This window comes from Chenopodium album, chromosome 1, assembly GCF_948465745.1.
Source record: "Chenopodium album chromosome 1, dcCheAlbu1.1, whole genome shotgun sequence".
NCBI lineage: Eukaryota > Viridiplantae > Streptophyta > Magnoliopsida > Caryophyllales > Amaranthaceae > Chenopodium > Chenopodium album.
The window spans coordinates 67,638,859-67,652,781 of NC_137834.1; the positions used below are offsets into that span (position 1 = coordinate 67,638,859).

The 13,923-nt window shown below is 38.9% G+C and overlaps 1 protein-coding gene across 6 annotated transcripts; it reads left to right on the forward strand.

Moving 5' to 3' along the window:
* The first annotated feature begins 757 nt into the window (after positions 1-757).
* LOC145557413 (uncharacterized) lies at positions 758-6,939 on the forward strand. 6 transcript variants are annotated; one of them, XM_081618604.1, is made up of 6 exons: positions 785-903; positions 1,197-1,370; positions 3,700-3,880; positions 4,151-4,372; positions 4,461-4,592; positions 5,907-6,939. In XM_081618604.1, the coding sequence occupies exons 4-6, from the start codon at positions 4,195-4,197 to the stop codon at positions 6,623-6,625; spliced, it is 1,029 nt and encodes a 342-aa protein (XP_081474730.1). In that variant the 5' UTR covers positions 785-903; positions 1,197-1,370; positions 3,700-3,880; positions 4,151-4,194; the 3' UTR covers positions 6,626-6,939. The 6 variants fall into 6 exon arrangements, with proteins under 6 accessions (XP_081474723.1, XP_081474745.1, XP_081474730.1 ...); XM_081618608.1 differs by lacking the exon at positions 3,700-3,880; XM_081618613.1 differs by lacking the exon at positions 3,700-3,880 and having other exon boundaries at positions 1,197-1,365.
* Positions 6,940-13,923: the final 6,984 nt, after the last annotated feature.

The following is a 13,923-nucleotide window of genomic DNA, read 5'->3' on the forward strand; positions in this document are numbered from 1 at the left end:
AAAATTCTTATGACTAGATCAAATCTATTATAGGTAAGAAGAATACACCATTTTCTAGACTTTCACGCAAAGTGGGTACTCGTCAAAATTTAAGAAACAGGACTTGAAATTGGTTAGGATCGGTCCAAAAATTTGGAACCAAAATTAGAACAATTACAACCAATTTCTAAACTTTGGAATTGAAATTGTAATCATCGGGTACCAGTTCCGATTTCGGATACCCGATTATATACAAAATTGTTGAAATTTAATACAAGTACTCCATTCGTCCCTATTTTTTTTGCCCCATTTCCAAAATATGGGTCAAGCTTAAAAAACTTTGACATTAAATTCTCATTGTTCTACAAAAGAAAATATAGTCATGTAAGATCTTATTTGGTTTGTCTCATTGTAAACTTAATTAATATTGACTTATTATAATTTTAACGCGTTTAGAAATGAAAATATAAACGTTTTAACACGTGTCTAGGAGACCGCACAAAGTCAAATGAAGCGAACATAAAGAGACATTTTTTTTTTTGACGCGAAGAACATAAAGAGACATTGGGGGTGAAATGGAGTATAATTTTTGTTCAAGATGTCCTAAAATTTGGAACCATAATTAGTTTAGTTACAACTAATTTCTATACTTTTGGAATTCCAAATACCCAGATTAGGCAATTATATACTTCGTACAAAATTGTTGAAAAATAATATAAGTACAAATTATAAATTTATAATACAAGTAGTAGTACGGAGTATAATTTTTGTTCACCTCTACTCACTACATGTGTGTTATTCACTCATTTAATTAATCTTGCTCCTACGTTCTCATTATTTTTCCTCATTTAGAGCTTCTCACTTTTACGCTGCACCTCGCTTTCACTCTCTATCTCTCTCTCCTCCATTGAAGCAGCTTTTCAGGTAAAATGTTTCATTTCTTCTTTTTCAAATCATCGATTATCAATTTCACAATCTAGGATTCATCGTTAATTTCGTTGCCAGTATAATCAATTTAGGGTTCTTTAGAGGTGAATTATTCAACTTTTGGTTATAATTACTCAAGTATTTTTTTTTTTTGCAATTTACGATCGATTTTGTTTCTAGAGGTTCTCAGTGTGCAATTTACGTTGATATTCTTAACCGAGATGAATCTGATGTGATTTTTGGAGCCTAATTTGATAATTGAGCCAAATTTTGTTGATAATGTGTTTCAGGTTGTTGTTTATTATCCTTTATTGTTGGAAGGAACCATGAAAATGGACCTTTTCTTTCTTGTTCGAGTGCGGCCGTCGCTCCTTCCCTGGCTCGGCGACCGGCTTGCTTATTAGTTTAGACTTTAGAGGATCGTTGTGTAATACAAGTATCGTATTCATTATCTATAATGTAAGGCAAGTCATTTTGTTTATCCAAGACTGTTTTCGATATAACGAAATTTCGTAGAATTTGACATTTCTGGCTTAATATCTGTTCTGTATCGACTTTTCCTAGCAGTCTTTCTGTTGTTTCGGAGGTATCTATCAGATTGACATCCCCAAATGAATGGGTTTTCCTGGCTTGGTGTGGCAAAGTTAGCTACATTTGTTTTTGCTTATCGTTCATCGTTGTTAAACTAATAGAGGAAAAGGAGGCTGGAAAGGATTAAAAGTATGTCCCGGAGAGTCTCAGGTTCTTTATATTGAGTCAAAGGTGATGCCGGCTACCAGTTAGGAGTTTGCATACCATTTGCATCCTCTTTGTCCAAAATTGCTCAAGGTTCTTGTACTTGTTTGTGTACCATTTGCATCATAACAACCTACTGAAGGGTATTAGTTGCCCTTCACAGGTGGTATCTAGAAGGAGAAAAATAGGATTTGGGAGAAAGTTTTGAATTAGGAATAATTTCACCACTTGACTTGGCTTACCTTTTGCATCTCATTTCTATTGGTGTTTCTGGACATTAGCGAGCTTTCTACCATTACATTCTTGGAAAGTAATTAACACCCAACCAAACACTCCTATTGTGAAGATAAATTAATTATGATCTACACACATAATGTATAAATTAATATTATTGGTTGTTGGTGCAGTGGTGATTAGGACTGGACTTGGTAGGGAGAACCCGTGTTTGATCCCCCGCAACAACAGTTGGGAGGGGATTGAAATTTAACCATTCAGATCCCTGAATCCGGATTAGCCCAAAAGGTGAACCGGCTGGAACACCAAAAAACACTCCCATCGTGCTTAGTCTGTTGCGTTTCTGCAACATTGAGATTTAAATTTAGTGAATGAACAGCTATTTCTCCTCAATAGGTTTGGTTTGTTGAGATGATGTTGGTGCTAAGAGTTGTTGTTAGTTAATTATTTTATTATCCTTCTCTGTAGGAAGTTCTAGAAATACTTTATCTTGAAGAAAGAGTCGCCGCTGAAATAAATATGAAAAGGCTTGCATTTTGAGTGAGCTCTGTGAAATTCACTTCATTTTTGGGTATCTCTGTAGAATTGTTTGAGAGTCCTGGCTTCAGCCTGTGAAGGTCTGTATTGACTGAATTGCACCCTCTCTTAATTGTAAATAAATCATGAAGTGCTTAGGTCAGCTGCAAGAGACAAAGAAAGAGAGATATTTAGTTCATGTGAGTCTAGTGCGAGAAAATTGAGTATAGGATAAGACAATTTCTCACCAATTCTTGTTTTATAAAAAAAATCCCAATATACTTCATATATAAATTTGGGAACAACCCCAACTCTTCGATAATATATCTTCCTCCTGTGAAACACACAATTTCTTTCCATCTCAAACTCTCCCTCACCCCCCCCCCCCCTTTGTTTTCTTCCATTGTGTTAAATATTGTATGCTATAGCAATGAGGCTCATTTAATAAATATGCAAGTTATTGAGCAATTGTTTCTTATACATAATCAGATTAAATCCTGTAGTATATAATTTCAATACTTTAGATTTTAGACTATTTACCTATTGGGTTTGTTAAATATTGAATTTGAGAAATGCAGTCAAATTTAAGAAGGTAGTAGATACCTTAGAAAAGTATTGCTTATTGTTGAGTTGGTTGATAAATATAGAAGACAAGTTTAAATCAAGATGCAAAAGTCACTAAAGGTGTGTTCTGCTTAACCTTATAAGGTGGGTTGATTGAGAATTAGAAATCATGGACACAAGACAAAGAAGGGATGTGGTACTGAAGGTGAAATCTGGAAGGGATAAATAATAAGAAGAATGGATATTCTTGGATTTGAAGACAGGGATGACGAGTTTAGTGGAGGTAAGGTGATCAGAAAGGGGAGTGGGTGTGAGGAAATGGAAGGGAAGCTAAGTTCTTTTTTGAGTTTAGAGAGTATAAAAAAGACAGAAACTACCATATAGCATGCCATGCAAGTCTGGTATACTATAATATATATCTTTAATAATTGGGATTATTATTGGACAAATGCTAAGTTCAGTATCTTTTCAAAAGACAGCTATTAGATGAGATTTTTCCTGTCAAGTTTCTTGGCCAAATTCAGAATATCCTAAATACTCTTAGCAGTCTTAGGTTTCCATACACAATTGATTTCTAGCTCTGCGCACAAGTGTGCATATGAATTATATTATATGCATACATCTCCAGATTCTCCACATGCTGGCATGTATACCTTCTTTTTCAGTTCTCTCGAATGCTTTTAGTAATGTAGTATTCTTAAGATGGCTGTTTCTGATTTCTGTATTTTCTTTGACCTCTTCCAGATTATAGGATCACTAGAATAAGCATATATGTTGAAACTTCTTTGAAAGAGTTGAAATTAGAAAGCTGAAAAAATTTTGGAATCATGGGAAGCTTGTATTTTGTATTTGGATGACTTAAAATCCGAGTACAATATCAATATCATCCAATTATGTCCGAGAAATGCTCTCTGCCTTTCAGGAGGTGTGGTAATTGTTATTTTGGCAATTAGGTTTGCCACCAGCTGGTGCTACATAATTAAAATAGTTTTCATTCTTGCTTGGTATCTTCCTTAGTTGTGTGTGATTTAGTGATCCTTAGTGTGTTCTGAACAGAAGTCCCTTCTGCAATGGTTCTGCTTGCTTATTTTCGTTCCTTGGGAGTGTTATTTGTAAAATGTGAAATTTATGCACGTTATTCCTTAACTTTTTACTGGCACACTAACTTTTATTTTTTCGAAATATTCTGTTTTAGGTAATTTCCCTTTATGGTTTATTTTTCAAACTTCTGCTTTAAGAATGAAATCAAGAGTCAGTAGTGAAGCTAGGACTCAGAGGCCTAAGAATGTTCAAGGAGAGGGACCGAATTGGGTGCTCGTTGTAGGTGGTGCCTTATTAAGTACATTATCTGTACGCCTTGGATTCAAACTGAAACAGGCACTTGATTCTAAACAGCAAGACAATTCTGTCTTGAAAGGTTTGGATTTATGGAAGGTTTTGTGCTTTTTTTTTTTTTTTTTTTTTGACTTCCTATTCTGTAGCTCACTTTGATGCTAAAATTTTAGGTAATGAAAGAACTGCTGGACGGAGGTTGGGAAATTGTCGCTCAAATTCAAGCTTGCATTCTTATGGATTGGATGAGAATAACTGCTATAATTGTGCTTCAGGTAGCGATTACCACAAGATTACTACCTTTGGTAGGTTCAAAAAATTTCTGATATAGGTATTGTTGTTTTCAATGTCTTAGTGGTAGATGGAAATTTTGAAGATGCTGCGGAGTAAATGTTTCCCTTTTTTCTTTTAACTTTCTAATGACAGTCAATTCTAAACATGTCTTGCATTTTTCACATTGATGGTCTGAAATTTTTTCAAAGGTTGCTAAAGTTTTAGAATACATAGTATAGAATATAATAAGTTATGTAACAGTCATTTATAGTTCTTTAACCAAAAGAAATTTTTACTTTGCATAGTGGTCATATACTAATGCTTCAATTACAAATTTGCAATACAAAGGATGGATGCAAGAGCTGGTTTGGTTTGCTAAATGAGGTCAACCTTGGCAATGATCTATTGAACCTCATATAACCAATGACTACATTAATAATCAATATTGACTTTTGTTTCACCTTGATGAGGTCTATGTAACCTTAAAAGAGATATAGGAAATCAACTTTAACTATCAAACTTAAAACATTTGTGTATAGCTCCATTCTGTTGGTTCAGATTAGAGAAGAGAGGCATTATAATTACAGTTATGGGTGTCAATGACAAATGATAAGTCGAGCATATGATGCATTACTTCATTACTTGTTGACCTGTCAATACTTGACTCAAAACTAGAGCCAGATATTAACTGACTTGAAAGTTTGGGAGTAGGGATGATTATTCTCTATTTGAACCCTAAACTGCCCATGTACAAATAGTAATTTTGCTGTTTTTGGATTGCTGTGAGTTGATATTACATGATAGTAAAAGATATAATACTTATAAGGCTATACAGATCTCTAAAAGCACCATATATATCTAACTGATTGTACATGGATATGGTTCAGTTCACTCCATTTTAATTTGCTTCCTTTGTGAACCCATTACCTTTTTTTGATTTTATTTTCTGTACCATCTATTTTCATAGTATTGCTACTTTTAGATCTTATTCATCTCTACGTAGATTATTAATAATTCTGTCCCAATTTAGCTGCCCTATTTTCCATGTCCCTCGCACCATTTCCTCTCTAAGAAATTTTAAGTCCCTGAATTCTTTCTTGAGTTAAGTCCCATGCTTAACCAACCTTTTTATTTCTCTCTATTTTTTCACTTGCATAAAATCTTGTGCTTAAGGATATGGGGCAAGTATGGGAGAAGGGGAGTAGAAGTATTTGATAAGTGGCAAAGCCATAGTCGTAGAGAAAAAGAATATAAAACAAAGGAGCATTATATATCACTGCATGTGATTAGATTAAATAAAGGAGCTGTATTTTATTATAAAAATTTCATTTGGGTTGTTGATGTAGGAGAACGTGTTACAGAGGTCAAGAGCTCTTCAAACGGCCCTATTATGACAGAACCTGAGGTGTCACTACCTTTAGTGACTGTTCCGGCATCTGAATACAGCATGGTTTGGGTATCATCTCCAGAGCGTGGTGACCCACCTCCAAAACCGTTTCAACATTCAAGTAATTCTGACTCACCATGTGTCTCTGAATCTGGCTCTGACATGTTTAGTAAGCGGGATGTAATACAGAAACTCAGGCAGCAGTTGAAGCGTAGAGATGATTTGATAGTGGAGATGCAGGATCAGATTGCCGAACTACAGAATGCCCTTAATGCGCAGATGTCTCATTCTGATAACTTACAGTCCCAACTTGATGCTACAAACAAGGAACTCTTTGATTCCGAGAGAGAGATCCAACGACTGAGGAAAGCTATTGCAGATCATTGCTTGGCACATGGGGACCCTAACGAAAAGCTTTCAACCACAACTTCACTGGCAGAGAAAAGAAATGGTCATGCCAATGGGTACCTTAATGGGGATGCCAATTTTGGGTTCCATGAGAAAAGCGGGGATGATGAAAGAATTCAAATGCTAAAAAAAGAAATCAGAGGGTTGAAAGAAATAATTGAAGGGAAAGACTATCTAATAGAAGGGTTCAAGGAGCAGAAGGATGAGCTCTCTTCCAAAATGAAGGAACTGCAACAGAGATTAGATTCTCAGCTTCCACATATATTGTAGACGAATCCTTTTTCTTAATACTGCCCCTGCATCCCCCTTTCTCATTTCTTTTTATTTAGCGAGGAATTTAGGATTATAGTGTTGGGGGAACTTTTGTTCTTCTTTCCCAAATTCGTTTGTGTGCTAAGGCTTTGAGCTGTATATATATCTTGCACGCGCTAGTGAAAGTTGTCAGGTAATTTTTTTATTTATTTTGAACCATGCTGTAATTTGGCAAGAGTGGTGTTCATAATTTTTCCAAGGAAATTCTATTTGACGAGTTGCCACAACAGAAAGAAACTCTGAATATAATCCTGTGGATTATATGTGGATCGCGATCTGTGTGTGAGTTTGGAAAATTGTGTAACTTTATTTAGTTAGAGAAACCCAAAATTCTGATTTGACATATGGGGTTTTAAGAGCAAATTTGTTAAATACAATAATTAAAAGTACTCACTTTAGTAATTGCAAATGATAACAGAAAATTTGTTGCCTAAAAAGTATATATATATTAACTACTGTAACTTGTTAATTGACATTCAATTCCATTTTCAACCAGCTTGAGAATGACGTCACAATTTATTTTGTCCCTCTTAGATTTTGTTGGGTCATTGGACTTCTTGCAGCTGAGTGATGGAAGGGCGCAAACTTTGACTTGGCACATATGCCCATGCACAATTTTACCAATAATATCTTTAATTATTAGTACTATAATTTAGAGTTAAGCATACAATAATGGATTCAATTTTAGCAAAATGTGGGGAAAGGGGACTATTTATTTTACAGAGGAAAAGGGACTGGGCTAGAATGGGTTCGGGTTTTCGGTGGGTTTTAATAATTAAATAAGGGACAGAATTGAGTCCCCCCCCCCCTTTTTTTGAATAGCAAAAATATTTCATTAAATAAAAGTCATACGACATCTACAATATAGATTCGACGTTAACAAATACATAAGATATTGAATTAAAAAAAAATTCCTTCATAAAAACTACGATCGTCGAGTAGATCTTGCACCGTGGAACATCTCCCGCTTATATCGCTAGAAAATACAGCATTGTTGGAGAGACAATGTAACGATCCTTTGTAGCCATGAGGATGTTTTTTTTTTATTCATCTGTCTGCATTCGAAAACTTGATAACTTTTTCACCAATGAAATAATTTCACGACAATCCATTAGATCTAATATCATGGATTCAAAACTAAGAAGTTTCTCCCCTGAAAAGAGGAGATAAACCTTGTCTTCGAAGGAGGTCGAAAAACCCTTGTCTTTCGAAGAAGGTCGGAAACCTTTTCTTTCGAGGGAGAAAAATTCCTCCCAAAAGGAGGAAGCATTATTAGAAAACCTAAAAAAGCTTTAAAAAAACCTAGGATTGGGGCTTTGCACCGGTTAAAACCGATGGAAGCCCCTTTAAAATTCAAACAATAGAGGCTAGGGTTTTGGAGAGAGGAAGGAAGAGAGACAGAATTGAGTCCCCTTGGTTAAGCAATTGAGTCCCTTTGGTCATTTATTTATTTATTTATTTATTTATATTTGTTTAAATTATTTAAAATTAAGACCAATCAAAAATAGAATCCCTTCCACTTTTTGAAACTAAAATAAGGCATAGAAATACAATACTTTGAATGTTTGTTTTCTTCACATCTTCATTACATCCTCGACCTTCCAACTCCATATTTCTCTTTAAAATCACAACCATCTCATAAGCTAACTCTGACTCACATGTAGGGCTGTGCGCGGTGCGGTTTGGATCTCAAACCGCACCAAACCGCAATTCTATACAAATCGCACCAAACCGCACCGCAAAATACGGTTTGGTGCGGTGCGGTTTGCGATTTTTCCATAATTTTTTTACCTCACAAATAATGATTATTTGCTAATCTTTTGTTATGAAATTTTTACTTGGAAATTGTACAACTATGCAAATAATTCAATAAAGAAGTAGTGCTTTACTTCAATGTTAATAGTGACCCAGTAACATGCCAAGGCAAACATGGAGCAAAATCATTAAGTAAACCACAACCACTCCATTACAACTCCAAAGCACAAGAAACGGAGAGTAATAAGAAAGAAAAACTTTGGTTTTCTTAATAATGACCCACACAATTCATTACATATAAATACAATATAAGAGTCTTCTTTCCATATAAGAGTCTTTGCATTAAATTGCGGTTTGTGGTGCGGTTTGGTTTGAAATTTTTTTGAAACCGCACCAAACCGCAAAACCGCGGTTTGGTCAAATTTGAAAACCGCACCGTAATTTCCAAACCGCAAACCGCACCAAACCGCAAAATTGCGGTTTGGTTTGCGGTTTGGTGCGGTCTAGACCGTACTCTGCACAACCCTACTCACATGGACTGTCAACCCACCTACCACCTTCAACATCAGTCTGGCCCACACCCGGATTGATCCGGCCCAAAAATAAGACACGTTTAGGCAAGCCTTAAAACATATTTTTGGTTACAAACCCGAACCTAGCTTGGAAAAACTCGACAAGCCCACTACTTTTTTTGTGGGTTTGGGCACGAGGAGTTTTGTCTAGACCCGGTCCGATTTGATCACCTCTACTACCAACTAATATAATCACATAATTAAACAAATGCAAGACAAATAAGCTACAATAAACCAGAGAGATGAAGAACATGCTTTGACTTTTTTTTTTTTTTTTTTAATTTTATTATTATTATTATTGTTGAAAGAATAATTTTTTTTTTTTTTTTTTTTGGACAACAAACATTAAAAAATTTTCAAGAACAAAACTTTGTACTGATGATGCACTTTCTTAATAATTTCGAACAGTTATATTTTTGAACTAATCAACAGGAATGATTAATGATTGAATTGAATTTGTCTGGTTTAATCAAGGCAATAATGAGGGGACTCAATTCTTTACAAGGGACTTAATTCTTCTTAGGGTAAAGGTGAGTTAAGTCACCTGAAAATACCCCCTAACACCGGAGATTTAACCTCAATCCCCATTTCCTCTGTAAAACAGTAAAATAAATAGAGTCCCTGTACCCCACATTTTGCAAGAATTAAGTCCCCTGTTTTATACTATAAATTATATAAATAAGAGCGGATTGAAAGAAGACATCCGATTCGATGGCATCTGTCCGCTTTCAACCCTTTGCTAATTCTTCTAATTGATATTTAAAAACTATAGATTGAAATAATTCTAACAAGTACCCATCTTAACTATAATTTTATAAAGGAAAATTTGACAATTACCACTTCTATTATGTCCATTTTAGCAATTACCACCTTCTATTATTTTTTTTTTGAAAATTACCACCTTCTATTTTCAAAAACATCAAAAGTTACCACCTTCTTACCTCCCAACTACCACATGACGTCATTTTGGGCCCAATCTTTCCCTCCCTTCCCTATTTGCCTCCCATTTCTCATTCCTAACCCGATTCTCATATCCCCTTTCACTTTTTCCCCCCCAAAAAATCAGAAACACTTCAATTCACTTCTCCAAATCAAAATTGACGAACAATTATTGGTGGTTTGGGGGTAAAAAAAGTGAAAGGGGAGATGAGAATCGAGATAGGAATGAGAAATAGGAGGGAAATGGGGAGGGAAGGTAAAGGGTGGGCCCAAGATGACGCCATGTAATAGTTGGGAGGTAAGAAGGTGGTAACTTTTGATGTTTTTTAAAATAGAAGGTGGAAATTTTCCAAAAAAAAAAAAATAGAAGGTGGTAATTGCTAAAATGGACATAATAGAAGGTGGTAATTGTCAAATTTTCCTTTTATAAATCACTAACATTGGTCTAGTGGATTATCTGAAAAGCAACGATAGTAAAAGTGTGACTCTTATTTCAAAACTGGTAGAGTAATTAAGGAAATGGAGTGACTTTAGTAATTCACTACTTAATTTGTATATTCTAGACTTTGCTCTGTTGTCCACTCATTATTCTTCTTCAATTAGGCGAACGACGACTCAAATGACAATTATTGCTATTTCAAGAACCATGGCCACTATTTAGGGTAATTTTACCCCGCCACGTGGTCTAATCAGAGGACGACACGGTCAGCCCCAGGATGGCCCAAGGTGGACCTATCCCTGCTTGACACGTGTCACTCCAGAAACCTGGGAGAAAAGACGGCCTTCAGGCCCAAATCCCGAGAAAGCCGCAATGCGGCGCAACCCACCAATGATTAGGGATCAGTGGCACAAATCCCGAAGACCCTATAAATAGGGAAATTCTCCTCTTTTGGAGGACACGTTTTGATCATTTATTACACACTGTCCCTGTGATAGAGACATCTGAGCTTGGAATCCGAGCAGATACCCACCTAAATTTCCGCACCTTTTTCTCCCCCTTCAAGTTACTAACTTGTTCGTCGGAGGCGGAGCACCATCCAACCGGTGTCTCCGTTGGTTTTGCAGGTACAGCTCACGCCGGATCAGTCTTCGTGTTGTAACTCTCCCGAGGGACAAAAACACCCAAAACATTTGGCGCCGTCTGTGGGGAGACTACCTCGAAGATGGTTCAAGAGTCTGTACCACCCCCTAACCGTTTGGGCGATGACCCGGAAGTCTTTACAGACCATGAGGATGAAGATCCTCAGGTCGAAACCTTTACAGCCGATGATGGCTCTCTCAGAATCAAGCGCATCCGGCCCAGAGATACTCTGGAGCGGGGTGCCACCCAGGCGGGAACAAGTCGACCCCCTGGGCAGCCGGAAGGGGAAACCCATACGGCCGCAGGATCAGCACCTGTCACCCGAGACGAACTCATGAGATTCATGACAAGTTTCAAGGGTGAAATTAAAGAGCTGATCACCCAGAGCCGGGCTGGCCCAAGTAGAGGTCAGTCGGCCAAGAAGACTCCTCTGGAAAAAGGGAAGTCAGTCAAAGATCGGCAGCCAACTCCCCATCCAAAGGAGAAGGCAGCCGGGACCATTGATTGGTCCAAGATTCTTCTTCCTAAGAGGAATACCAATAATACCCGCCGGACTCAACAGCCGGTGGGAAGTAAAAAATCATCTCTTGATACCCGGGAAATAATCAACCGGAAGAGAAATCAACAGCTGTCTGAGTCGGCTTTAACGTCGAACTTTCCTGACAGCTTCAACAATACTTCTGCAGGGAATGCTCTCTCCCTGCATGAGAGCCAGACAGGTGGTAATACCGTCCATTCTGGCCCTCAGATGATTGGAACTGTTCCGTATGTACCTACTCAGGTTTATGGTCAGTATCCCCCTCACTTCATGCACCCGGCTTTCTTCGGAGGTCAGGCGGCATATCAAAATGTCCAGCCACTAGACTGGCAGCTCCGTCTGCTACGCCTGGGTGAACAACCTTCTGCGTTCACCCGGGAGATAACCGAGGCGGCACAGCCGACCAAGGTTAAGAATGTATTGGTGGGTACCTATGATGGTACCACCAACCCGGAAGATCACCTTATGGCATACACCAACCTCATGTACTTACAGGGGTTGGATGATGCCACTTGGTGTCGATGCTTCCCGGCTACATTGAAGGGCATTGCCCAACAATGGTTTGGCAACTTGCCGGCTGGGTCCATTGACAGTTTCAGGAAGCTCGCCTTCCTGTTTGCTTCCAACTTCTCAATGAACATCCCTGCTAAGAAAACGAGTCTTGACTTGAGCACTGTTAAGCAAGGGGAGAGAGAAGGGCTGCGCTCATATGTCAGGTGGTTAAATCTGATCAGAATTCAAATTCAAGGACTGTCTGATGAGGTAGCTTTTACAGACTTTTTTAAGGGTCTGAGAGACGGGTCAAACTTTAAGTTTGACCTAGTAAGAAAAGGGGCTTTCACCTTACAGGCGGCCTCGAGGGAGGCGAAAAGCTACATTCAAGCTACCGACCTCTGCTCGCCTGGTAGCCAGTCGGACTCCAAGAAGTCCGACAAGCAGAAAGACAGCCGGCCTGCTCATCCGGCCAAAAATAAAGAAGAAAGCAAGAAAAGAAAAGAAATCTGGGCGGTTAATGACTCTGACCAGCCGTCCCAGAAGAAAAAGAAAGAGTTTAAACCGTACGTTCCTAAGTACGAGTTTAACAAGGACTGCAACTCCATCCTCATGGAAATTAAGGACCGGCTGTCCCTAGAGAAGCCGAATCCAATGAAAAGTTTTATTTAATCAAAGAACAAGAACAAATTCTTCCATTACCATGAGGAAGTTGGCCATGACACCAACGACTGCTTCAGCCTTCAACGGGCGTTGGACCGTCTGGCTTACAAGGGGATGTTGAAGTCCTACATTTCTAAGTCCATAGCCGGGGCAAATAAGAAGAATAAGGGTCAGTCCTCCAAGACTACCCCCCAGTCTGCTAGTAGCTCGGATACCGATAAGGAGCCGATCTACACAATAACAGGCGGGTTCTCATGTGGTGGCCCTACCATCCGGGGCACCAAGAGCCATCTTCGAAAGATGGACAAAGATGATGATGAATAGGCGTTTGCAAGCACCTCCTTCCCAGACGTCTTGATCACTGAGAAGGACAGGGGCAGCGTCCGCCGTCCGCATGATGACCCGGTCGTCATTGAATGTAAGGTTGCCAACCAGCTGGTTGGACGGATCCTTATCGACACCGGCAGCTCATCAGACATCATCAGCCTCCGGTGCCTGCAAAAACTGAAATACAATGTCAGCAACATGCATCTGGTCACCCACCCTTGGTTGGTTTTGGGGGTGGGATGGTCTACCCAGCCGGAAGAATTGACTTACCCATCCGGCTGGGGTAGAAAGGCCAAGGACGACATATTGTTGTCAGATTCTTGGTCGTTGAGGAGTTGACTGCCTACAACATTATCCTTGGCCGGCCAACTCTCAACGAAGCCAAGGCAGTAATCATCCCGTTTCTCATGCTCATCAAGTATGAGAGGGATGACAACTCTGTTGGTTCCCTGAACGGGGATCAGAAGACGGTCCGAGAGTGCTACCTCTCAGCCGTCAAAGATACTGTGGCCCCAGGCGGCCAGGAACCAATAGACCTTGACAATGTCAAGGATGCCGACCCAACACCTGCCCCACCAGCAGTCGGGAAGAAAAGAAAGGCACCTCTGCTGGTGGAGGTGAAGAAAGAGAAAAAATAGCAATCACTGACCGGTGAACGGTCAGACGAGCTTCGTCCCCAACCGGCTGGCGAAAATATTGACCTCGTTCTGGATGACAGCCGTCCAGAGCGTACTGTAAAGGTTAGGACGGTTGCTCATGCTACCTTGGGTGCAAGCTTGCACCTCCTGCTGAAGGAATTCAAAGACATTTTTGCCTTTGAAGTGGAAGAGATGCCAGGCGTCAGCCCGGATCTCGCTGTCCACAAACTCGCCGTGGACCCCAAAAAGAA

Excerpts from the sequence above, each read along its gene's own strand:
- LOC145557413 (XM_081618597.1), top strand. The coding sequence starts at position 4,195 with ATGAAATCAAGAGTCAGTAGTGAAGCTAGGACTCAGAGGCCTAAGAAT. Across the intron at positions 4,373-4,460 it reads AGACAATTCTGTCTTGAAAG|GTAATGAAAGAACTGCTGGA; the intron begins GTTTGGATTTAT and ends CTAAAATTTTAG. Across the intron at positions 4,593-5,906 it reads CCACAAGATTACTACCTTTG|GAGAACGTGTTACAGAGGTC; the intron begins GTAGGTTCAAAA and ends TTGTTGATGTAG.